Source organism: Salmo salar, chromosome 21, assembly GCF_965601325.2.
Source record: "Salmo salar chromosome 21, fSalSal1, whole genome shotgun sequence".
NCBI classification, from domain to species: domain Eukaryota; kingdom Metazoa; phylum Chordata; class Actinopteri; order Salmoniformes; family Salmonidae; genus Salmo; species Salmo salar.
In genome coordinates, this window is record NC_138311.1 from 30,835,039 (window position 1) to 30,861,335 (window position 26,297).

General features: G+C 41.6%; 1 protein-coding gene across 2 annotated transcripts in view; it reads right to left on the reverse strand.

Moving 5' to 3' along the window:
• LOC106582090 (rho GTPase-activating protein 20) overlaps positions 1–26,297 on the reverse strand; it is a 78,799-nt gene that overhangs the window by 35,116 nt on the left and 17,386 nt on the right. The window contains exon 1 of one of the 2 annotated variants that reach the window (XM_082967096.1): positions 13,812–14,227. The exons of the other annotated variant lie outside the window; for it this stretch is intronic. Within the exon in view, the coding sequence (XP_082823222.1) occupies positions 13,812–13,988 (177 nt within the window). The 5' untranslated portion in view covers positions 13,989–14,227. Of the gene's footprint in view, positions 1–13,811; positions 14,228–26,297 lie in introns of those variants that run through there. 2 annotated transcript variants of the gene reach the window in all.

Sequence of the window (26,297 nt, forward strand, 5' to 3'; positions counted from 1 at the left end):
AACTGCAATGCTGCTGGGTTTTTGACACTCAACAGTTTCCCATGCGTACCAAGAATGGTCCACCACCCAAAGGACATCCAGCCAACTTGACACAGCAGTGGGAAGCGTTGGAGTCAACATGGGCCAGCATCCCTGTGGAATGCGTTCAGTAGCCTGTAGAGTCCGTCCCCTGACAAATTGAGGCTGTTCTGAGGGAGACGGGGGTGCAGCTCAGTATTAGGAAGGTGTTCCTAATGTTTGGTATACTCCGTGTATGTGAGTAGTGAGACACAGACACAATATGTGTTATGAACAGAATGCAACCTTTAAAGCTGCAATCTGTAACTTTTTGTGTGACATGACCAAATGATCATAGAAATGTGTGTTATAGATCTGTAATTCTCAAGTCTAAGAATGAGAACTTGTTGAGAACTTGTTCTCAGCTAGCCTACCTGGTTAAATAAAGGTGAAATAAAATAAATGTTAAAAAAATAAGACGCACTAGATCTGTTCTATTTCCACTATTTATAGACTTCCCGTTCTTAAGTTTGGTTTTTGCATCTTTTACACTGAACAAAACGCACCATGCAAAAATGTCAAATATTTTACTGAGCTACAGTTCATATAAAGGAAATCAGTCAATTTAAATAAATTCATTAGGCCCTAATCTATGGATTTCACATGAGTGAGAACACAGATATGCATCTGTTGGTCACAGATACCTTTAAAAAATATATATATATATATTATGGATGTGGGTCAGAAAACCAGTCAGTATCTGGTGTGACCTCCAAATTAGCTTGTGCAGCATGACACATCTCCTTCGCATAGAGTTGATCAGGCTGTTAATTGTGGCCTGTAGAAGGTTGTCCCACTCCTCTTCAGTGGCTGTGTGAAGTTGCTGGATTTTGGCAGGAACTGGAATAGGCTGTCGTACACGTCGATCCAGAGCATCCCAAACATGCTCAATCGGGTGACATGTCTGGTGAGTATGCAGGCCATGGAAGAACTGGGACATTTTAAGCTTCTAGAAATTATGTACAGATCCTTGCGACATGGAGCTGTGCATTATCATGCTGAAACATGAGGTGATGGCATCGGATGAATGACACAACAATGGGCCTCAGGATTTCGTCACGGTATCTCTGTGCATAGATAAAATGCAATTGTTATCCTTAGCTTATGCCTGCCTATACCATAACCCCACCGCCACCATGGGGCACTCTGTTAACGCTGACTTTAGCAAACAACTTGCCAACATGACGCCATACACACTGTCTGCCATCTGCCCGGTACAGTTGAAACCGAGATTCATCTGTAAAGAGCACACTTCTCCAGTGTGCCAGTGGCCATCGAAGGTGAGCATTTGCCTACTAAACTGCAGTCAAGGCAAGCCTCTGTTGAGGATGACGAGCACACAGATGAGCTTCCGTGAGACGGTTTCTAACAGTTTGTGCAGAAATTCTTTGATTGTGCAAACCCACAGTTTCATCAGCTGTCCGGATGACTGGTCTCAGACGATCCCGCAGGTGAAGAAGCCGGATGTGGAGGTCCTGGGCTGAAGTGGTTACACGTGGGCTGCGGTTGGGATGCCGGTTCTGCCAAATTCTCTAAAACGACGTTGGAGGAGGCTTATGGTATAAAAATTAACATTCAATCCTCTGGCAACAGCTCTGGTGGACATTTCTGCAGTCAGCATGCCAATTACACGCTCCCTCAAAACTTTAGACATCTGTGGTATTGTGTTGTGTGACAAAAATGCACATTTTAGAGTGGCCTTTTATTGTCCCCAGCACAAGGTGCACCTGTGTAACGATCATGCTGTTTAATCAGCTTCTTGATAAGCCACACCTGTCAGGTGGATGGATTATCTTGGCAAAGGAGAAATGCTTACTAACAGGGATGTAAACAAATTTGAGCACATTTGCGAGAAATAAGCTTATTGTGTGTATGAAACAATTTGGGGATATTATATTTTAGTATACTTTTGGTTGTGTACACTGGTTTCAAACAGCTGAAAATACTATGCTTATGGTTATAGAAAATATATTTCACAGCAGTTTAGATGGTACAATGATCTTCACACTATAGTTGCTTGTTTTGTCACATCAACTGAAATTAGGAGAATGATTCTAATTTTAGCAACCAGGAAAAGGTGGAGCGATTTCTGCATAGTGGATCTTTAAATAAAAATCACAGGCTGTAAATATGCCAATACAGTTTCACAAACATATGTCATGATCCGAAAGCAAATGAGTCATCATTATCAAAAACAAATGATGATTACCTAATAAATATGCAAGACAAAAAAGAATTTGACTATCCGGCTGAGGCGTGAGAGCCTGACCATCCGGCTGAGGCGTGAGAGCCTGACCATCCGGCTGAGGCGTGAGAGCCTGACCATCCAGCTGAGGCATGAAAGCCTGTAGCGGCTTCCGAATCCGACGTCATTCCACCTGACACAAAAAAACACTCCCTGATGCTTCCCTTAGGTGAGGTGTTATTCTGTAACGATGCGCTGAGAGTCAGGAAGCAAGGTCAGGGAGTGAGTGTTTTAATAAATAAAATGCAACTAAATACAAAACAATTAACACAAACAACGCACAGACATGAAACAGAAACGATAACGCCTGGGGAAGGAGTCAAAGGGAGTGACATATATAGGGAAGGTAATCAGGAAGGTGATGGAGTCTGAAGAGGATGGTGACAGGTGTGCGCCATAACGAGCAGCCTGGTGACCTAGAAGCCGGAGAGGGAGCACACATGACAGTTGCTACCTATTTGTGAGTTGCATTTTCTGGATCAGTTTGTGCACAATTAATATACGGTATTCAGATTAGGACATCCTCAGTTCTCATAAAAATAAGATAGAAATGAATATATCACAATTACTTTTAGAAATGCATCTGTTTGGTATCCTAGCTTCCTTTCCTATCTTCATTTTGTACTTAACTAGTTTCCTTTCAGTGATCCCATCCCTTCCTTTCCTCCCCTCCTTTGCTTTCCTTGCTCTCTATCCTCCTTACCGAACTCCCTTTCCTTTCCTCATTTCCTATCTTCCATTCCTACTTTCCTAGCTTCAGTTCCGTGATTCCTTTCCTCCCCTCCTTTGCTTTCCTAGCGCTCTTTCCTTCTTTTCTTGCTCCCTTTTCTTCCATCTCCTCCTTTCCTGTATCCATTTCCTCCTTTCCTAGATTCCCTTTCTTTCTTCCTTTCCTTCTTTTCCTCCCCTGCTTTGCTTTCCCCATCTTTCATTCCTCCTTTAATTTCTTCCTTTCCTCCTTTCCTAGCGTTATTTCCTCCATTCCTTGCTCCCTTTATGTCCTAGTTTATTTTCGTCTTCTACTTTCCTAGCTTCCTTTCCTCCTATCCTATGCTTCCCTTCCTTCCTTTCTTCTCCTCCTTTCTAATAACTTTCTTACTTTCCTAGCTCCCTTTCCTGCTTTCATTGCTTCCATTCTTCCCTAGCACCGTTCAGCTCCTTTCCTAGATCCCTTTCCTCTTTTCCTAAATACCTTTCCTTGGAAAGGAGGAAGTGGATCTAGGAAAGGAGGAAAGGGTGCTAGAAAAGGAAAGGAAGAAAGGGGGCTAGGAAATGAAGCTCAGAAAGGATAAGAGGATAGGAGCTAGGAAAGGAAAAGAGGAAAGGGTCCTGGGAACAGAAAGGCGGAAAGGGAACTAGGAAATTATTAAATAAAGCTAGGAAAGGAAGAAAGTAAAGGAAATTAGGGAAGGACCAACAAAAAGAAGAAAGGAAGCTAGGTAAGAAGAAAGGAAAGAGAGTTGGTTAAGTATAGGAGGAAAGAGAGCTAGAAAAGCAAAGGACGGGCGTAAAGGAAGGGATCAAGGAAAGGCAGCTAGGAAAGGAGGAATGGAAGACAGGAAAGACCAAGGAAAGAAGGAAAGGGAGCTAGAAAAGGATAGGATGAAAGGGAGCTAGGAAAGCAGAGGAGTGGAGGAAAGGAAGGGATCAAGGAAAATAAGCTATAAAAGGAGGAAATTAAGTTAGAAATGCATCGGTTTTGTATCCTTTAAGTAATTATTTGATATATTCATTTTTATCTTATTTTTATGATAATTTAGGATGTCCTATTCTGGATGCCGTATTTTAAATCTGCACAACTGGCAAATATGTGAGGCCACTCACAAATATGTGGAGCAACTCACAAATGTAATGCAAGTCACATATTTTACCCCTGTTGTGTTTTCAAAGCAAGAAAATGTTTCAGAAATGTGCTGTGTTACAAAAAGACTTGTCTTGCATTATTTGCTAATCGTAATTTGTTTTTGTTAATTATGACTTATTTGCTTTTGGACCATGACATATGTTTGTGAAACTCAATTGGCATATTTACAGACTATGATTTTTATTTAAAGGTTGCATTCTGTATTTTCAAAACACATATTTTGTTGGTGACTCACTACTCATACAGTATATTAAACATTTTGATAGATTTACCCAGTGAACTCAATCATGAGGACAACCTGTATGGACCTTTCCAAAGGATCCTTTTGTCATTGGTTGCACGCATTTAAAGGGCAACCAATGAAAAGAGAACTTCTCTCATAACCATATCTGAGAACTTCTCTCATAAACATAACTGTTATGAGAGAACAGTTTAGAATAATAGAATTGTTAGAATGGAAATGTGTCTTCTGCCTTTCCCAACACCCCCAGATACACACACACACACACACACACACACACACACACGAAGCAGCTCAAGGTCAGCTGCCGTGGAGCACCACTCCCCAGGGCCGTAACCAGGGTCTGCGTTTTAGTGAGGTCCGAAAGTTAAAGCTCATTTACTGCATTTCTATACAATTTAGTACTGCTGTATCTTCATTCACCTTTCTTGATCCAGCATTTCCCAAACTCGGTCCTGGGGACCTCAAAGGGTGCATGTTTTGTTTTTTTACCCTAGGACTATACAGCTGATTTAAATCATCAAAGCTTGGTGATGAGTTCATTATTTGAATCAGCTGTGTAGTGCTAGGGCAAACAACTAAATATGCAATGCTTGGGGTCCCCAGGACCAAGTTTGGGAAATGCTGACATAGCCTATTAGCTATAAAATTAGCAGCTACATACTAACTCACATTAACTCAGCAGGAAAAGTATTTTATTAACAAAAAGTAAACAAATGAGTTTGCTTCACAGATTTTGGTTGTTGTTGCAGTTTTAAAGCTAATTTCTGTCAATTCTACAAATACTGCCATGACTTATGTCATGTTAATATATCCGAGTGAGATTGACTAACACAATCAAATGGGGGGCCACATGAAGTTTAGGGCCTCTGGGCATGTGTAATTCAGACACGATTACTACAAGTTTGGAAAGCTGGCTAGACTAACTAGACTAATTTACCAATCTAAAAAACATGAACTTACATGGGCTAATTGAGTGCCTGTCAGTGATTCACATATAACAAGAGGAAAACTGCTGATGCACAACTAAGTTTCAAAATTGCACCTTGTGAATCCTACTATTCTAACTCAACAGGAAGTTTAGACCCTGACTGAGTTCCCTAGAAAATAACACACACACATATACACACACCTACTCATTACAGGGTCTTTATTTGTACTCTTCACTACATTGTAGAATGATAGTGAAGACATAAAAACTATGAAATAACACACATAGAATCATGTAGTAACCAAAAAAGTGTTCAATCAAAATATATTTTATATTTGAGATTCTTCAAAGTAGCCACCTGTAAGAACCGACGCTGGAGATGAGAAGCAGACACGAAGAGTTGAACATTTAATTTAGCACAGACATGGAACAGCGTCAGAACCAGGTAATATAAAGACAAACAACAATTAATGCTGAAGCGGGGAACAGCGCTGGGGAACAGACAGATTTAGGGGAGGAAATAACACAAGTGATTGAGTCCAGGTGAGTGCAATGAATCGCTGATGCGCGTGACGAGGGAAGCAGGTGTGCGAAATGATGGTGGCAGAAGCGCGTAATGGTAAAGGTGGGCAGGCGTGACACCACCCTTTGCCTTCATGACAGCTTTGCACACTCTTGGCATTCACTCAACCAGCTTCATGTGGTAGTTCCCTGGAATGCATTTCAATTGACAGGTGTGCTTTGTTAAAAGTTAATTTGTGGACTTTATTTGCTTCTTAAAATTAATGTGTTTGAGCTAAACAGTTGTGTTGTGACAAGGTAGGGGTGTTATACAAAAGATAGCCCTATTTGGCAAAATACCAAGTCCATATTATGTCAAGAACAGCTCAAATAAGCAAAGAGAAACGACAGTCCATCATTACCTTAAGACATGAAGGTCAGTCAATTAAAGTAAATGTTTCTTCAAGTGCAGTCGCAAAAACAATCAAACGCTATGATGAACTTACTCTCATGAGAATCGCCACAGGAAAGGAGGACCCAGAGTTACCTCTCCTGCAGAGGATAAGTTCATTAGCGTTACCAGCCTCAGAAAATGCAGCCCAAATAAATGCTTCACAGAGTTCAAGTAACATCTCAACATTCACTGTTCAGACGAGACTGCGTGAATCAGGCCTTCATGGTTGAATTGCTGCAAAGAAACCACTACTAAAGGACACCAATAAGAAGAAGAGACTTGCTTGGACCAAGAAACACGAGCAATGGACATTAGACCGGTGGAAATCTGTCCTTTGATCTGATGAGTACAAATTTGAGATTTTTGGTTTCAACCGCAGTGTCTTTGTGAGAGTAGGTGAACCAATGATCTCCGCATGTGTGGTTCCCACCGTGAAGCATGGAAGAGGTGTGATGGTATGGGGGTGCTTTGCTGATGACACTGTCAGTGATTTACTTAGAATTCAAGGCACACTTAACCAGCATGGCAACCACAGCATTCTGCAGCGATACGCCATCGCATCTGGTTTGCGCTTAGTAGGACTATCATTTGTTTTTCAACAGGACCCTACACACCTCCAGGCTGTGCAAGGGCTATTTTACCAAGAAGGAAAGTGACGGAGAGCTGCATCAGATGACCTGGCCTCCACAATCCCCCGACCTCAACCAAATTGAGATGGTTTGGGACGAGTCGGACCGCAGAGTGAAGGAAAAGCAGTCAACAAGTGCTCAGCATGTATGTGGGAACTCTTTAAAGACTGTTGGAAAAGCATTCAAGGTCAAGCTGGTTGAGAGAATGCCAAGAGTGTGCAAAGCTGTCATCAAGGCAAAGGGTGGCTAATTTGAAGAATCTAAAATATAACGTATATTTTGATTTGTTTAACACTTTGTTCGATACAACATGATTCCATATGTATTATTTCATAGTTTTGATATCTTCACTATTATTCTACAATGTAGAAAATAGTAAAAATAAAGAAAAACTCTTGAATGAGTAGATGTGCCCAAACTTTTGACTGGTACTGTATAATTATTATAATTTCTTTTTTTTCTTTCACCTTTATTTAACCAGGTAGGCTAGTTGAGAACAAGTTCTCATTTGCAACTGCGACCTGGCCAAGATAAAGCGTAGCAATTCGACACATACAACAACACAGTTACACGTGGAATAAAAAAAACATACAGTCAATAATACAGTAGAACAAAAGAAAACAAAAAGTCTATACACAGTGAGTGCAAATGAGGTAGGTTAAGGCAATAAAAAGGCCATGGTGGCGAAGTAATTACAATATAGCAATTAAACACTGGAATGGTAGATGTGCAGAAGATGAATGTGCAAGTAGAGATACTGGGGTGCAAAGGAGCAAGATAAATAAATAAATACAGTATGGGGATGAGGTAGGTAGATAGATAGATTGGCTGTTTACAGATGGACTACGTACAGGTGCAGTGATCTGTGAGCTGCTCTGACAGCTGGTGCTTAAAGCCAGTGAGGGAAATATGAGTCTCCAGCTTCAGAGATTTTTGCCGTTCGTTCCAGTCATTGGCAGCAGAGAACTGGAAGGAAAGCCAGCCAAAGGAGGAATTGGTTTTGGGGGTGACCAGTGAGATATACCTGCTAGAGCGCATGCTACGAGTGGGTGCTGCTATGGTGACCAGTGAGCTGAGATAAGGCGGGGCTTTACCTAGCAGAGACTTGCAGATAACCTGTAGCCAGTGGGTTTGGCGACGAGTATGAAGCGAGGGCCAACCAACGAGAGCGTACAGGTCGCAATGGTGGGTAGTGTATGGGGCTTTGGTGACAAAACGGATGGCACTGTGATAGACTGCATGCAATTTGTTGAGTAGAATGCTGGAGGCTATTTTATAGATGACATCACCGAAGTCGAGGATCGGTAGGATGGTCAGTTTTACGAGGGTGTGTTTGGCAGCATGAGTGAAGGATGCATTGTTGCGATATAGGAAGCCGATTCTAGATTTAATTTTGGATTGGAGATGCTTAATGTAAGTCTGGAAGGAGAGTTTACAGTCTAACCAGACACCCAGGTATTTGTAGTTGTCCACGTATTCTAAGTCAGAGCCGTCCAGAGTAGTGATGCTGGACGGGCGAGCAGGTGCGGGCAGTGATCGATTGAATAGCATGCATTTAGTTTTACCTGCGTTTAAGAGCAGTTGGAGGCCACGGAAGGAGAGTTGTATGGCATTGAAGCTCGTCTGGAGGTTAGTTAACACAGTGTCCAAAGAAGGGCCAGAAGTATATAGAATGGTGTCGTCTGCATAGAGGTGGATCAGAGAATCACCAGCAGCAAGAGCAACATCATTGATGTATACAGAGAAGAGAGTCGGACCGAGATTTGAACCCTGTGGCACACCCATAGAGACTGCCAGAGGTCCGGACAACAGGCCCTCCGATTTGACACACTGAACTCTATCAGAGAAGTAGTTGGTAAACCAGGCGAGGCAATCATTTGAGAAACCAAGGCTGTCGAGTCTGCCAATAAGAATGTGGTGATTGACAGTCGAAAGCCTTGGCCAGGTCGATGAACACGGCTGCACAGTATTGTCTCTTATCGATGGCGGTTATGATGTCGTTTAGGACCTTGAGCGTGGCTGAGGTGCACCCATGACCAGCTCTGAAACCAGATTGCATAGCGGAGAAGGTACGGTGGGATTCAAAATGGTCGGTAATCTGTTTGTTAACTTGGCTTTCGAAGACCTTAGAAAGACAGGGTAGGATAGATATAGGTCTGTAGCAGTTTGGGTCTAGAGTGTCAGCCCCTTTGAAGAGGGGGATGCCCGCGGCAGCTTTCCAATCTTTGGGAATCTCAGACAATACGAAAGAGAGGTTGAACAGGCTAGTAATAGGGGTTGCAACAATTTCAGCAGATAATTTTAGAAAGAGAGGGTCCAGATTGTGCAGCTCTTTCAGAACATCAGCTGTCTGGATTTGGGTGAAGGAGAAATAGTGGGGGCTTTGGCGGGTTGCTGTGGAGGGTGCCGTGCAGTTGACCAGGGTAGGGGTAGCCAGGTGGAAAGCATGGCCAGCCGTAGAGAAATGCTTATTGAAATGCTCAATTATAGTGGATTTATCAGTGGTAACAGTGTTACCTAGCCTCATAGCAGTGGGCAGCTGGGAGGAGGTGCTCTTATTCTCCATGGACTTTACAGTGTCCCAGAACTTTTTTGAGTTAGTACTACAGGATGCAAATTTCTGTTTGAAAAAGATAGCCTTAGCTTTTCTAACTGCCTGTGTATATTTGTTCCTAACTTCCCTGAAAAGTTGCATATCATGGGGGCTATTCGATGCTAATGCAGAACGCCACAGGATGTTTTTGTGCTGGTCAAGGGCAGACAGGTCTGGAGTGAACCCAGGACTATATCTATTCCTAGTTCTACATTTTTTTGAGTGGGGCATGCTTATTTAAGATGGTGAGGAAGGCACTTTTAAAGAATAGCAAGGCAACATCTACTGACGGGATGAGGTCAATGTCATTCCAGGATACCCCGGCCAGGTCGATTAGAAAGGCCTGCTCGCAGAAGTGTTTTAGGCAGCGTTTGACAGTGATGAGGGGTGGTCGTTTGTTCGCAGACCCATTAGGGATGCAGGCAATGAGGCAGTGATCGCTGAGATCTTGATTGAAAACAGCAGAGGTGTATTTGGAGGGCGAGTTAGTTAGGATGACATCTATGAGGGTGCCCGTGTTTACGGATTTGGGGTTGTACCTGGTAGGTTCATTGATCATTTGTGTGAGATTGAGGGCATCAAGCTTAGATTGTAGGATGGCCGGGGTGTTAAGCATGTCCCAGTTTAGGTCACCTAGTAGCACGAGCTCAGAAGATAGATGGGGGGCAATCAATTCACATATGGTATCGAGGGCACAGCTGGGGGCAGAGGGAGGTCTATAGCAAGTGGCAACAGTGAGAGACTTGTTTCTGGAAAGGTGAATTTTTAGAAGTAGAAGCTCGAATTGTTTGGGTACAGACTTGGATAGTAATACAGAACTTTGCAGGCTATCTTTGCAGTAGATTGCAACACCGCCCCCTTTGGTAGTTCTATCTTGGCGGAAAATGTTATAGTTAATGATGGAGATTTCAGGGTTTTTGGTGGTTTTCCTAAGCCAGGATTCAGACACGGCTAAGACATCCGGGTTGGCAGAGTGTGCTAAAGCAGTGAGTAAAACAAACTTAGGGAGTAGGCTTCTAACGTTAACGTGCATGAAACCAAGGCTTTTACGGTTACAGAAGTCAACAAATGAGAGCACCTGGGGAGTGGGAGTGGAGCTAGGCACTGCAGGACCTGGATTAACCTCCACATCGCCAGAGAAACATAGGAGAAGTAGGATAAGGGTACGGCTAAAGGCTATACGAACTGGCCGTCTAGCACGTTTGGAACAGAGAGTAAAAGGAGCAGGTTTCTGGGCACGATAGCATAGATTCAAGGCATAGTGTACAGACAAAGGTAAGGTAGGATGTGAGTACATTGGAGGTAAACCTAGGCATTGAGTAATGATGAGAGAGATATAGTCTCTAGAGACGTTTAAACCAGGTGATGTCATCGCATATGTAGGAGGTGGAACAACATGGTTGGTTAAGGCATATTGAGCAGGGCTAGAGGCTCTACAGTGAAATAAGACAGTAATCACCAACCAGGACAGTAATGGACGAGGCATATTGATATTATTTATGCAGGAATGGCCCTGCCACTACCAATTAATTAATTGTTTCCTTCCACTCCAGCAAAACTGCTGTAAAGCCAAGCTTTCCACTGACCTCATATTTTCAGAGTGCAGTTACATATTCCAAACAGGGGTAGAATGGGGGATAGAACTTAATTTCATTGATGAATTATTGTTGGCTCAGAATGTATTATTATCAGCAGTAATCACCAACACATTAATTGCATACTACAGTGCCTTCAGAAAGTATTCACACACCTTTACGTTTTCCACATTTTGATGTTACAGCTTGAATTTAAAATTGATTAAATGTAGATGTTTTTGGTCACTGGCCTACACACAATAGCCCATAATGTCAAAATTGAATGATGTTTTTACATTTTTTACAAATTCATAAAACATGACAAGCTGAAATGTATTGAGTGAATAAGTATTCAACCCCTTTGTTATGGCAAGCCTAAATAAGTTGAGTAAAAATTAGAATGACTACCTCATCTCTGTACCCCACACATACAGATAATTGTAAGGTCCCTCAGTCGAGCAGTGAATTTCAAACACAGAGTCAACCACAACGACCAGGGAGGTTTCCAGTGCCTCGCAAAGAAGGGCACCTATTGTTAGATCGGTAAAAAAAAAAAAGGAGAAAAAAATACATTGAATATCCCTTTGAGCATGGTGAAGTTATTCATTACGTTTTGGATGGTGTATCAATACACTGAGTCACTACAAAAATACAGGCAACCATAACTCAGTTGCCAGAGAGGAAGGAAACCAATCAGTGATTTCACCATGAGGCCAATGGTGACTTTAAAACGATTACAGAGTTTAGTGGCTGTGATAGAAGAAAACTGAGGATGGATCAACAACATTGTAGTTACTCTACTATACTGTACAGAATAAAAAATATTCCAAAACATGCAACCTGTTTGCAACAAGTCATTAAAGCAATACTGCCAAAAATGTAGTAAAGCAATTAACTTTTAGTCCTGAATACAAAGTTTTATTTTTGTGTCAAATCCAATACAACACATTACTGAGTACCACTCTCCATATTTTCAAGTATAGTGGTGGCTGCATCATGTTATGGGTATGCTTATAATCGTTAAGTACTGGGGAGATTTTCAGGTTAAAAAATAAACGTAATGAGCTACAGTAAGCACAGGCAAAATCCTTGAGGAAAACCTAGTTCACTCTGCAATCCATCAGACACTGGGAAATTAATTTACCTTTAAGCAGGACAATAACCTAAAACACAAGCCGGAATCTACTGTACACTGGAATTGCTTACCAAGTAGACAGTGAATGTTCCTGAGTGGCCGAGTTACAGTTTTGATTGAAATCTACCTGAAAACCGATGGCAGGACCTGAAAATGATGGGCAAATGATGCAAAATCCAGGTATGGAAAGCTTTTAGAGATTTACCCAGAAAGACTCACAGCTGTAATCGCTGCCAAAGGTGCTTCTACAAAGTATTGACTCAGGGGTGTAAATATTTATGTCAATTAGATATTTCTGTATTTCATTCTCAATAAATGTGCAATCATTTCTAAAAACATGTTTTCACTTTTTCATTATGAGATAGTGTGTGTAGATGGGTGAAAAAAAAAATATTTAATCCATTTTGAATTCAGGCTGTAACACAACAAAATGTGGACTAAATCAAGGGATAGGAATGCTTTCTGTAAGCACTGTATACTACAAATACATATTATGTGTTAGGTTTGTAGGGCAATACAGATACTTCTAATGGTGAAGAGTAGCTGCGTTGAAGGAAACATCGTGATATTTGCACTGAAACTGAAGCTATTTGCAAGTCTAAAGCAATCATATTTATACCATGAATTCTGTGAATTAACATTAACTCAACTAAAACTAGATGGGATTATGCTGAGCGGGGCGAAAGGCCAGACAGCAGGTCCAACTATTGACTCCCAGTGAGTGCAGAGCCCCTCAAACACAGCGCCACTCTTGTCTGTCTGGTGACTATCATTCCCAATTGATTTGTGATCTAGAGCAGATTTTTGACTACAGCGACGCATTGTTCATTTTCTTCCATATTTTTACATTTTTAAGTCGAATAGGTATACTGCACATGTCTGTAAACTGTAACCAATCTTTAGCTCATCAAACTTTGAGGAGAATGACTCAGAGGAATGTAAATATAGATGAAATGGAATGTTACATTTTTTTCTGAATATGCTCTCTTTATTTTTATCTTGGTCTATTGATTATCTAATTGTTTGCCGAAATTTGCATTGGGTGGCATTTGTATTTTTACGTATGCGTAATTTACACAAATTTAATAACTAATGAATTTCAAATTAGCCTGCATTAGGCTACAAAAATGGGTCTTATCATTTTCTTGTAACGCATTATAAAACGATAATATAATTATGGAGAAGTTGTCTGAAATTATGAAATAAACCAAAAATAAACACTAATAATTAACCTTGTGAAATACTATTTAAAGTTAAAGCGGAGGAATCCATCCCTGAAACCAAGTGACACAAAGAGAAGACCCAGATTGAACCAGATGGAATCATAGATGACAACATACCCTCAAAACATGACCAGTAACTCTCAATAGCATATGTGAATAATGCACACAACCCATATTAGGCTGGAAGTTTAATGATCATGTCAAATCCCATTGAACCTATACTGTGGCAACAATAGCCTACTACAGCAAACATGCATGGCATGCTACCAGGAATTAGATCATATAGAGTTCAGCATGTGGCAAACCCAAAAGAAGATCAGTAATTCAGTACCATCCATGCCGTACAATCCAAAATCCACATTACCTTTTTGCTGTCTGGCAGCGCGCAGAGTTTGCTGCCCCCTGTCAAAGAGCCAGACCTATTCTGTCCGATAGTTCCCTGCTGTGGCGACATGGTTTCCATCAAGGCTACTACAGTAGATCGACACGGAGTCTGCTGCTGCTTCAGACCACAGCGCACGTATTCATATTCCCATTGCATGCAAAGTTATCCAGCGACAGGACCAAGCGAATAAAGAGGTAAACCGGTGAGAAATTCATAATTCACGGCAATATAATGGATAAAAACGAGACAAGACGCGTTAAATAAACCTGGAATGAGTTCATCACTGAAAGCTCAAAAAACACACTGACAAATTATCATTTCCAGTCGCTGTCAACGAGATCCACACGTCTTTCCGTCTGAAGCAGTGTAGTCGTTTCGGCTCAAACCCATGCGTAGGTTTGCCTCTACAGTCTGAACTGAGGGCGGTCCTAGCGCCGCTGGGTGCCTAAACATGAACATTTGCTCTAATAGAGAGGTAACTGTTCTAGCTCATAAATCACATGCAAACCGTTTGCAGACCAGGTGAAGGAATGCGCTCTGCATGCCAAGAATAACATGACTAATGCAAAATAATTTACGAAGTATGAATTTTCTACTGTATATACATGACACAGTCCACCCCACTCTCTGTATGCACACCCAATAGAGTTGGTCTGTTTGCCTTCAAACAGCCTGTATACATCTCATTTTACTATGAAAAACCGCGTGGAAGAGGAAAAATATAGTCACAGCCCTACAATAAGTTGATACATTAATTTATAACTGCTCAATTAAGACAAACTTGTAAAACAATACTAAACCTTCTGTGCCATTTAATACAATGTGTGAGATATGACACACTAGTGAGGATTGCCACTATTTAGCTTTAACCAAAACGTTGGCAGGCGGCTGATTTTTACAGTACGTTTTAACTGGAACTTGTATTCTGTTTCACCCTCAGCATGTTAGGTGGTGCTAGGTATCAACAGCCAATCCAGTAGGGGCTATAGTGAGCTTTGATTGGTCAAGCGTGCTGTGATGTATTTGCATAAAGTTCAGTTTTCCACAACTTTGGTCCCGCCCTGTTCCCTTCCGTTGCCCAATGGTCCCCCTGCCGCTTCGCTTCTCTTCTATTGGAAATGAATGGCTTTTTAAAGTCAGAAAAGGATAATCATATGATAGGGAAGACATACAAAACCTTGCAGAGAGCCTATCCAACTGACAATATCTTAGAAAAAAATACAAACTATTTCGACCATGACCTAAAAATGACTGATATTGGCACAAGGTGGGAGTGTTGGAACATTACTTTTGAAATTACAGTTAACAACATAACCTGTTAAACTCTGACCCCCTCTTGTGGCATTTTCTAAACAACACATAATATTGTATACTACCCTCATAAAGTACATTTTGATTTAAAAAATATAAGTCCTACAAACACATGCTTAGTACTGTTAGTACTGATAAAGGTGTCAGCAATGTGACTACTAGAGCCTGAGATACAGCAGACCCCCAAAAAACTGTAGTTTTTTTTGTGGGGGTGGAGGTCCCCCCAATTATCCCCATGCTAAGGAATGAGAGATTTGAAAGCCTAGGTTTGAGATTAAATATTATATGTTACCAATTACTGTTCCAAAAGTAATTAAAAAAAATAATTCTGATCTTTTACCTAATGGTGGCACTATAAACATACGCAAATTCCAAATTCCCACGTGCCATACCTTAATATTTCATCTTACAGGAAGCATATACACATGACCCGTTTCAGGAAACTAGGCGTATGTCGCAAGTCACAGCTTCACAGGAGAGCCATTTGAACGTTTTAAATGTTTTTTTCAAATTGCATTTTTAACAGAAATGCCTTCTGGAACATGTGAACTTTCATGTGTCTTAATAACAAATGTGTATGCCATCTGTAAATATGAATACAATTGTTAAATTACGAGCCTTGTTGGTTAAGCCACAGAAAAAGTCAGCAACCTTCACACTAGCCATGCTTGGCAGAGATAATGAGTGGGCTGGACATGCCGAGAGAGGAGTTCGGATTGGTCTGCAATATAGAAGGCTTCTATGTATTTGAGCTGGTCAGTCTGTGTTGGTAATCCTGTCGAATGCAGCTTTTTAAAAAATAAGGGCAACCGTAGCAAAGCATCCATGACAGGGAGACGCGTCCATCATGCATGATGATGTATACAAGTAAGATAGTGCAGCGTTAGCTAGCTACATTTACAGATATTACACGTTTCTAATTTTGACAAAATGGTTTCATTTCAAGCTAAAGTGTACTGTTAGCTAGCTAGCTAACGTTGGCTGGCTGGCTCCCTAGCTGACATTATTATTTGTATCCCAGAGCTGTTTGCTTTGATAGTTAGAGCCTAATTTTAGCTAGCTAACATTGAACTTGGTTGGTTAGCTCCCAGCATATTCATGCAGTGTAGTAATGACATGATTTGGCACTATGTTCATTGTTGTTTAACTAGCTAACGTTAGCTGGCTGGCTCATTAGCTTACATTACGTGACATGTGTGATCTTACACATTGTCTACCAAGATAGGTTAATTGTTTACCTAGCTAGCTAGCTACATGTCTTAAGCTAAAGTGTACTGTTAACTAGCTAAAGTTAGCTGGCTTGCTCCCTAGCTGACATTATTATTCGTATCCCAGAGTTGTTTGCTTTGCTAGTTAGAGCCAAATATTAGCTAGCTAACATTGAACCTGGTTGGTTAGGTCCCAGCATTTTCATGCAGGGTAGTGTGGCGTACAGCAGGTCAGCCACCAGGGGGAGACTTGTCGAGGCCTGGTGACAGACGGAGTATACATCACGAGGCGATGGCTCCATCTGCTGGACGTGCCAGGTCTCGACGGGCTCTCCACCCAGGACTAATTGGGGCTGATTGGGGAGTTGGTGAGTAATCAAGGGCTGATTGCTCACCAGCTGTACAAGCCCCATAAAGCTGCCAGAAGGGCAGCACACAGGAAAAATACTGGGGGAAGTGAGGTGACTTCCATGTAGTTGGAGACGGTTACCAGAGCTAAGACGAAAGAGTTGAGTTTGTGTGCCCGACAGGATACAGCAAGACCCGGAGCCCAGAAGACGGTATCCCGGAGAGGGTCTCATGGGGGAGACCTATCCTTTTCTTTTTGATTTATTTAATAAACACCCTTGAAACCAAGCTAATTATACTCTGTCCATGTCTGATCTGTGTAAACGTCTTGACCAAACCCCCTGGTCTGCCACAGTAGTAACGACATGATTTGGCACTATGCTCATTGTTGTTTAAACCTGTTGGGGCTAGGGGGCAGTATTTGCATGGCCGGATAAAAACCGTACCCGATTTAATCTGGTTACTACTCCTGCCCAGTAACTAGAATATGCATATAATTAGTAGATTTGGATAGAAAACACTCTAAAGATTCTAAAACTGTTTGAATGGTGTCTGTGAGTATAACAGAACTCATATGGCAGGCCAAAACCTCGTACATTATGAGTAGCCTTCGGAACGCGCTAACAAGAAGGAGCTATTGGGACATAAATTATTAACTTTTTCGAACAAAACTACATTTGTTGTGGACCTGGGATTCCTGGAAGTGCCTTCTGATGAAGATAATCAAAGGTAAGGGAATATTTACAATAGTATATTTGATTTTAGATGGTTCCAAGATGGTGCTAACCTGTATCGCCTAGCCTATTTTTCTGAGTATAGCACCTTGTTTATTGCAAAGTGTGATTTCCCAGTAAAGTTATTTTTAAATCTGGCAATGCGATTGCATTCACGAGATGTTAATCTATAATTCTTTGAATGACAATATTACATTTTAACAATGTTTTCGAATAGTAATTTTGTAAATTGTAGTGCTGATCCACCGGAAGCATTTGAGGGAAAATATTTTCTGAACGTCACGCGCCGATGTAAAATGCTGTTTTTATATATAAATATGAACTTTATCAAACAAAAAATGCATGTATTGTGTAACATGATGTCCTAGGAGTGTCATCTGATGAAGATTGTCAAAGGTTGGTGCTGCATTTAGCTGTGTTTTGGGTATTTGTGATGCATGCTAGTTGCTTTGAAATGGCAGTGTGATTATTTTTGGCAGGGTACTCTCCTAACATAATCTAATGTTTTGCTTTTGCTGTAAAGCCTTTTTGAAATCGGACAACGTGGTTCGATTCAGGAGAGGTGTATCTATAAAATGCTGTAAAATAGTCATATGTTTGAGAAATTGAAGTTATAGCATTTATGAGGTATTTGTATTTCGCGCGACGCGATTCCACTGGCTGTTGACTAGGGTGGGACACAAACGTCCCACCTTGCCCAGACAGGTTAACTAGATAATGTTAGCTGGCTGGCTCGTTAGCTAACGTTATGTGACGTGTGTGATCTTACACGTTGTTTACATAGCTAGGTTCATTGTTTACCTAGCTAGCTAGCTACATGTCTTAAGCTAAAGTGTACAACACCTGTTGAATATGGCCGGTGTCAGTAAGCGCCTGCAAAAAAGTGTAATGAAATTGTTGCCAGCAGAGCTGGTTAGGCTGTTTTCATGTTATCCATAGGTAAACAAATCATCGGCCAGAGGGTCAAGTTTGCGCTCTGAATGCTCTGAGAGGAAAACAAGATGTGTGGGGCTAAAGCTTAAGAGGGTGTGAACGATGCTGAATGGGTGTAGACAAAGAAGAGCTCTTCACTAGGCCATTTTCTCAAAAGTGAGTTTACAAGTTTATCAATTTTCAAAGCAGAATTACTTTTCCATTGTTCCTCAAAAATACATTGTATGATATACCATTTTGTAGCTCTGAGTCTTTACTTTAATCCAATGTAAAAAACACAATTTCAAATTTTGCTACATAAGACCGAATCCAGGTGGTGAGTCACATATGAGGAGATAGCTGAAGTCTCGTATCCATTGAGGTAAATATATCCTCTGTCTGATTACCAGTTTGTCCACTAGATAGCAGTAGGAGATCACATGACATCTCTTGGCCACTTGAAACCAGTTGCATCTGGTTTGGGTAGTGAGTCACTGTGCCAAACAGATTTTCAAGCCTGACATCTTAAAAGGACCTTAGCAATCAGGGCTTTCAATGACATTGCCAGAAGTAAGATTTGAGTTCGATTTCCAAAAAGACAAGGCCTGTAGCTTTCAAATGATATGTCACTTTCTATTTTCTGATGTATTTGTTTTTTGGTGTGGAGGTGCCCCCCCAAACTCACCGGACCCTGTACAGGGCCCAACACAACCACTCAGAGTTTAACAGGTCCTAATTCTCCTAACCTGCTATGTTTATTCTCCTAACCTGCTGTGTAAGTTCTCCTAACCTGCTATTAAAAGTCAAATCTGACATTAATTTGACAAAAGCTGGATCCCTTCTAGCCATGAACCGCTCCTTCGTCCATGCTTGCGTCGCCCAATGGTCCACCCGATCACTTCACTTCCCTCCATTGAAAATTAATGGCACTCTGTTGTTTCATCACTCCCACCTTAATATGTGTAAATGCACTGTCAGACCAGAGATAGCACGCACTCAGTCCCTTTGATCATCAGTCTGGTGGTCTACAATGGCGCTCATGTGGATGTCAGGTGAGCAGATGGACTTTCCCTGGCACCCACCTTGACAGACAGATTCACAAAAATGCCACATTCATTTGTTGAGTAAATTATCAATTTCTTGTCACAAAAGAGTGGCCAACTCATTTTTGTTCTTGCTTCCAAACTACACTTTCATTTCCTTGTTTATGGGTGAATTTACTGTTTCTCAGACTTCCCATGAAAAGCATGTCTCAATGGATAAACCAAAACTACACAAGTTTGGGTGTGTCAGAAATGTGGTTTGAGTTTCCAGTGGCGGACCATGCTTTGGGGTGGCATAGGCAATGTGTTTCCCCATATTTTCGACTCACTCATGAGTCGTGACAGTTCTTTTGAAAGACTAATGAAGCAGTAGTCCTATGGCGCTGGTATAGGCTAGTCACTTGAGTCACAGAATAGCCTATGACTATTAGGCCTTGATATCGCCCCAAAATGAAGCCTTTTTGAAGATACCACATTTGCAAGTGTTGCGGCTGACTATTTATCATAGTGTCTAGTCTAGTTCCCTAGTTGGCACAGCAACAATGTGATATACACCTCATGGTCTGTGCCTCCCTCGGTCATTGTCAGGTCAAGGGGAAAGGGAGTTTAATTGCATCAGAGATTCTCCCTAGAAACAAGAATCAATATGTGTCTTCTTGAATGTCATCTGACATTTGCTTTGAAGAGCGACAAAGACCATTCTCCGACAAGGTCTGGCGAGTGTTTGGAAACCAAACCTGGGGAAGGTATGGAGTTGAACAATTATCTATTTCAGTGAGGGAAAATTACTATTGACCTGGTATTTTTTACAAGCCTGACATTCTTTCTATATAAACCAACTGCTGGCATATGATCTTATCTCATCTTATCGTTTATAAGCAATGATTAAAACAAGACAGCATGTTTCTTAAATACCTGCCACATAAAAATATGTAATTTTATCTTATCAAATACTTCCCTCGACACCCACACCCTTACTATCATGTAGGTTGATGTTACAGAATTGGATCAGAATGTTGACACTAGACCTGATGACATACATACACACACACACTTCTCAGAGAGGGGAGAAAGGAGAGGAAAGGTTGGCCTGGCTGACATACAGGAGAGGATGAAAGGTTCAGAGGTTGTTTTTTAGGGTTTCGGCAGAGAGCAGATGCTGGGACCCGACAGACAGACAGACAGACAGACAGACAGACAGACAGCATCCGCTTTGGGAATGGGAACTCTCCACTTTGGAAAGCTCCGAATCCCCATCTCAGTCCCAAAAATAGGGACATTTTCCCCTCAATCATTCCTAGTCTGAATCCCCAGTGACAAACACCGGGAAGAAAATGAAAGGCAGAAATGTCAACATCACCCTGCCGCAATCTCTATTTCTCTCTCGGCCTCTTAATGCTTCTTTAAACATTGTGGCCGAGAAGCCAGGATAAGAGTTAGTCATGGGAGATTTGGAGGAGAGAGATGTAGAGACAGACTGAGAAGGAGAATGGAGACTGAGGGAAAGACAGGGCTTGTGGTTGAAGTGACCATAGAGAAGGCAGAGATACACACAAAGACAAACAGAACAAGACAGAGACTGTGGGTTTATGAGTCTGTTGGTCAAAAACAATACTCTGGGAGAAAGGGTCTGTAGGTTTACCATGGGTTAGCCTCTTACAGACAGAGAGTGCATTTGAAAAAATATTCAGACCCCTTGACTTTTTCCACATTTTGTTACGTTATGGCCTTATTCTAAAATGTATTAAATATTTTATTTTTTTCATCAATCTACACACAATACCCCATAATGACTAAGTGAAAACAGTTGTATTTTTATTTTTGCATTTTAAGAAAAAATAAAAACTGAAATACCCTTTTTACATAAGTATTCAGACCCTTTGCCATGATACTCGAAATTGAGCTCCGGTGCATCCTGTTTCCATTGGTCATCCTTGAGATATTTCTACAACTTGATTGGAGTCCACCTGTGGTAAATTCAATTGATTGGACATGATTTGGAAAGGCACACACCTGTCTATATAAGGTCCCACAGCTGACAGTGAATGTCAGAGCAAAAACCAAGACATGAGGTCAAAGGAATTGTTCGTAGAGCTCCGAGACAGGATTGTGTCGAGGCACAGATCTGGGGAAGGGTACCAAAACATGTCTGCAGCATTAGTGGTGGCAGCATCATACTGTGAGGATGTTTTTCAACGGCAGGGACTGGGAGACTAGTTAGGATCGAGGGAAAGATGAACAGAGCAAAGTACTCTGTGCTGCAACCACCATGCTTCCCCTTAGGGATGGTGCCAGGTTTCCTCCAGACGTGATGCTTGGCATTCAGGCCAAAGAGTTCAATGATGACAACCTGCTCCAGAGTGCTCAGGACCTCAGAGTGGGTGCAAAGGTTCACCTTCCAACAGGACAAGGACCCTAAGAACACAGCCAAAACAATTCAGGAGTGGCTTCGGGACGAGTCTCTAAATGTCCTTGAGTGGCCCAGCCAGGGCCCGGACTTGAACCCGATAGAACATCTCTGGAGAGACCTGAAAATAGTTGTGCAGCGACGCGCCCCATCCACCCTTCAGAGCTTGAGATGATCTGCAGAGAAGAATGAGAGAAACTCCCCAAATACAGGTGTGCCAAGCTTTTAGCATCATACCCAAGAAGACTCAAGGCTGTAATCGCTGACAAAGGTGCTTCAAAAAAGTACTGAGTAAAGGATCTGAATATTTATGTAAATGTGATATTTCCGTTTTCTATTTCTAAAAACCTGTTTTTGCTTTGTCTGAGCTACCTTCCCTGTAGCTCAGTTGGTAGAGCATGGTGTTGGCAACACATGGTGCTTGCAACGCCAGGGTTGTGGGTTCGATTCCCTCGGGGGGCCAGTACGAAGAAAAAAAAATGTATGAAATATTTGCATTCACTACTGTAAGTCGCTCTGGATAAGAGCATCTGCTAAATGACAAAAAAAATGTAAAAATGTATTGTGTGTAGATCGATGATACATTTTTTTTGTTATTAATCAATTTTAGTATAATGCTGTAACATAACAAAATGTAGAAAAAGTCAAGGGGTCTGAATACTTTCCAAATGCACTGTAGAAATACAGGAGACAGACAGGCATAATTACAGAGAGAGACAGAGGGACACAGGCAGTCTGGCCGACAGTCATAGACAGAGACACAGTCAGTCAGAAACACAGGGACAGGGAGAGTCAGACAGTCTTAGCCTGTCTGCCTGTCACATCTGCTCTCCTGTGGACACACACACTCTGGCCCTCCCCCAGCTAATCTGATTAACTACACTACCTAGAGAGCTGGCTATTCTAATTACTGACTGTGCTCGATGGTAGAGAGCATCTGTGTGCGTGTGTACACTGCACAGACCAGTTTTGGTTTCACAGAGGGGTCAACCCGGTGTTAGAGGAGACGGATAAACGGAACAGGGGATAACCCAGGACCTGTTGTAGGTGTGATGATTTAGTTGACTGAATGTAAGCCCGGAGGTCCTATGTTTACTGTAAGGGAGCAGCCTCTGAGCCACAGAGTGGAATTAACCAGTTAATGAGGTAATGCAATCATTGGTTTTGGGAAGCAAGGTAGAAATTAAAATGGGGGCTGGGGGGAGGGGAAAGTTCAGGAAATGTCCTCTATATTGCTATTGCTACACCAAACACCAACAAAGCCGTAGCCCTATCTATCCTGGCATGTCACTGACAGCAGAGTGACCACAGAGGTTTTCATCCAGCCAGGTATGCATGACCGCACTTGCTCTCTGTTAGGACGGTAAAGACAAGTAGCCAACAAAGTCAGACTAATCTTGACCATTTAGAAGAGGGAGGATAGTGGAGGAGAGTGTTTATCTATGGCAGGCTGGCTTATCACTGGGGATGGCTTTGTATGTCAGCGCTAACGTTTGAGCACTATGTGTGTGTGAGCTGCCATCAGCGCCAGGGACCTCTTATCATCCTCTCAGGGGTGAAGGGTCAAGCCCTGCATTCCAGCAGGGATCAGGATCATTAGACAAAGGTCATCCCTGACTTCACTCAGAGGATAGACGGTGGAAGGTTTGGTGAGCTGGTCAGGGTGAGTGGTTGGCTAAACGTATCCATACTCTCTGGTAAATGTACGCCAGGGTTGGACAACTAACACACCTTCTTCTAACTGAAGGATGAACCATGAATAGTTGATTATTTTAAATCAGTTGTGTTAGTGCTGGTCTGGAAAAAAACTTCACATAATATGGATACAGTATATCTAAGTGGATACAGTATATCTAAGTGGATACAGTATGTCTAAGCTGTGGCACTGTGTACAGGACAGGAGCAGAAAGAATCACGTTCAATGGTGAGGGAGCGGTTCTGAAGAGTTGTAATTTTACGGCATTCTGTTCCGTTGTGGGTTTGTTAACCAGCAAGAGGAGCAGAAAGGCGTGGTTTGGATGGTATTAAAAGGCATGGTGTGTGTGTGTTTTAATGAGAGTGCACTGCTAGCCTTGCCCATTTACTGTGTAGGGACAGAAATAAAAGCAGAATTACAGCGTTGAAGTTTTTCCATCTTACATCCTAGAACCAACCCTCTCCAATGTAATCACACACACACACACACACACACACACACACACACACACACACACACACACACTTAAACAGCATAAAACATGATCAAATTAGTTAGCCAGGTACAGTCATTTTTTTAAACATTGAGAAATAGGTTGGTCAATTTTGGGGTCAAATTAACCAGTTATCTACACTACGGTTTAAAAGTTTGGGGTCACTTAGAAATGTCCTTGTTTTCCATAAAAACATACATGAAATGAGTTGCAAAATGAATAGGAAATATAGTCAAGACGTTGACAAGGTTATAAATAATGATTTTTAATTGAAATAATAATTGTGTCCTTCAAACTTTGCTTTCTTTCGTCAAAGAATCTTCCACTTGCAGCATTCTAGTTGTCAATTTGTTGAGGTAATCTGAAGAGATTTCGCCCCATGCTTCCTGAAGCACCTCCCACAAGTTTGATTGGATTGATGGGCACTTCTTACGTACCATACGGTCCAGCTGCTCCCACAACAGCTCAATAGGGTTGAAATCCGGTGACTGCTGGACACACACATTATAGACAGAATACCAGCTGACTGCTTCTTCCCTAAATAGTTATTGCATAGTTTGGAGCTGTGCTTTGGGTCATTGTCCTGTTGTAGGAGGAAATTGGCTCCAAATAAGCGCCATCCACAGGGTATGGCCTTCTTTCTTCAAGATCCCTTTTACCCTGTACAAATCTCCCACTTTACCACCAGCAAAGCACCCACAGACCATCACATTGCTTCCACCATGCTTGACAGATGGCGTCAAGCACTCCTCCAGCATCTTTTCATGTTTTCTGCGTCTCACGAATGTTTTTCTTTGTGATCCGAACACCTCAAACTTAGATTGGTCTGTCCATAACCCTTTTTTCAAATCTTCATCTGTCCAGTGTCTGTGTTCTTTTGTCCATCTTAATCTTTTATTTTTATTGGCCAGTCTGAGATATAGCTTTTTCTTTGCAACTCTGCCTAGAAGGTCAGCATCCCGGAGTCGCCTCCTCACTGTTGACGTTGAGACTGGTGTTTTGCGGGTACTATTTAAGGAAGCTGCCAGTTGAGGACTTGTGAGGCTTCTGTTTCTCAAACTAGACACTCTAATTTACTTGTCCTCTTGCTCAGTTGTGCACCGGGGCCTCACACTCCTCTTTCTATTCTGGTTAGAGCCAGTTTGCGCTGTTCTGTGAAGGGAGTAGTACACAGTGTTGAACGAGATCTTCGGTTTCTTGGCAATTTCTCGCATGGAATAACCTTCATTTCTCAGAACAAGAATAGGCTGACAAGTTTCAGAAGAAAAGTCTTTGGCCATTTTGAGCCTGTAATCAAATGCTGATGCTCCAGATACTCAACTAGTCTAAAGAAGACCAATTTTATTGCTTCTTTAATCAGGACAACAGTTTTCAACTGTGCTAACATAATTGCAAAAGGGTTTTCTAATGATCAATTATCCTTTTAAAATGATAAACTTGGATTAGCTAACACAACGTGCCATTGGAACACAGGAGTGGTGGTTGCTGATAATAGGCCTCTGTACGCCTATGTAGATATTCCATTAAAAATCTGACATTTCCAGTTACAAGTCATTTACAACATTAACAATGTCTATACTGTATTTCTGATTAATTTGATGTTATTTTAATGGACCAAAAATGTGCTTTCTTTCAAAAACATGGACATTTCTAAGTGACCCCAAACTTTTGAACAGTAGTGTACCTTTGATAGCTTGCTAGCTAGTTAGCTCCCATGCCAATTTCAAGTCTTTCTAAACTAATATCTGACTAACTCGGAAATAGTTTCAGAAGGAAAGTTACTTGGCTAGCGCATTATGCTTTGTGACATTGTTAGCTAGCTATCCCCAGTTAGATAATGTGTTTTCACTTATTGCATCTACATGCTTGCTGAACTCTCCCTTTGGCACTCATTCGTTTGTTTGTGAGCTGGCTGCTCATTCTAAATAGTATAATCTAATCTGTTCACAACAATGGCAGCATGTGCAGCAGTGTTCATTCGGGTTTTTGACATGCAAAAGTGAAATATATGTATTTATGCAGTTGTTCAAATGAACAGATCGCTTTATATAAAGAAACTATAGATAACAAGTTCGAAAACTTGGCATCATATTTCTGTCATGCTGCTTTGTTGACAACTCCAACCAACCAATCAGCGGCCGCCATTGGACAGAGGTTCAAAAAAGGGATGTAGGCCACATGAGTGTTTGAAACAGACATGATTGTGTGGGGGGAGAAGAGTGGCCATGCCCGAATACCTGTACATGCGTTCTAAATAGTTGGCATTTTGGGTATGCGAAAACAGAATGTTTTTTGGTATGTGAAATATAGAAA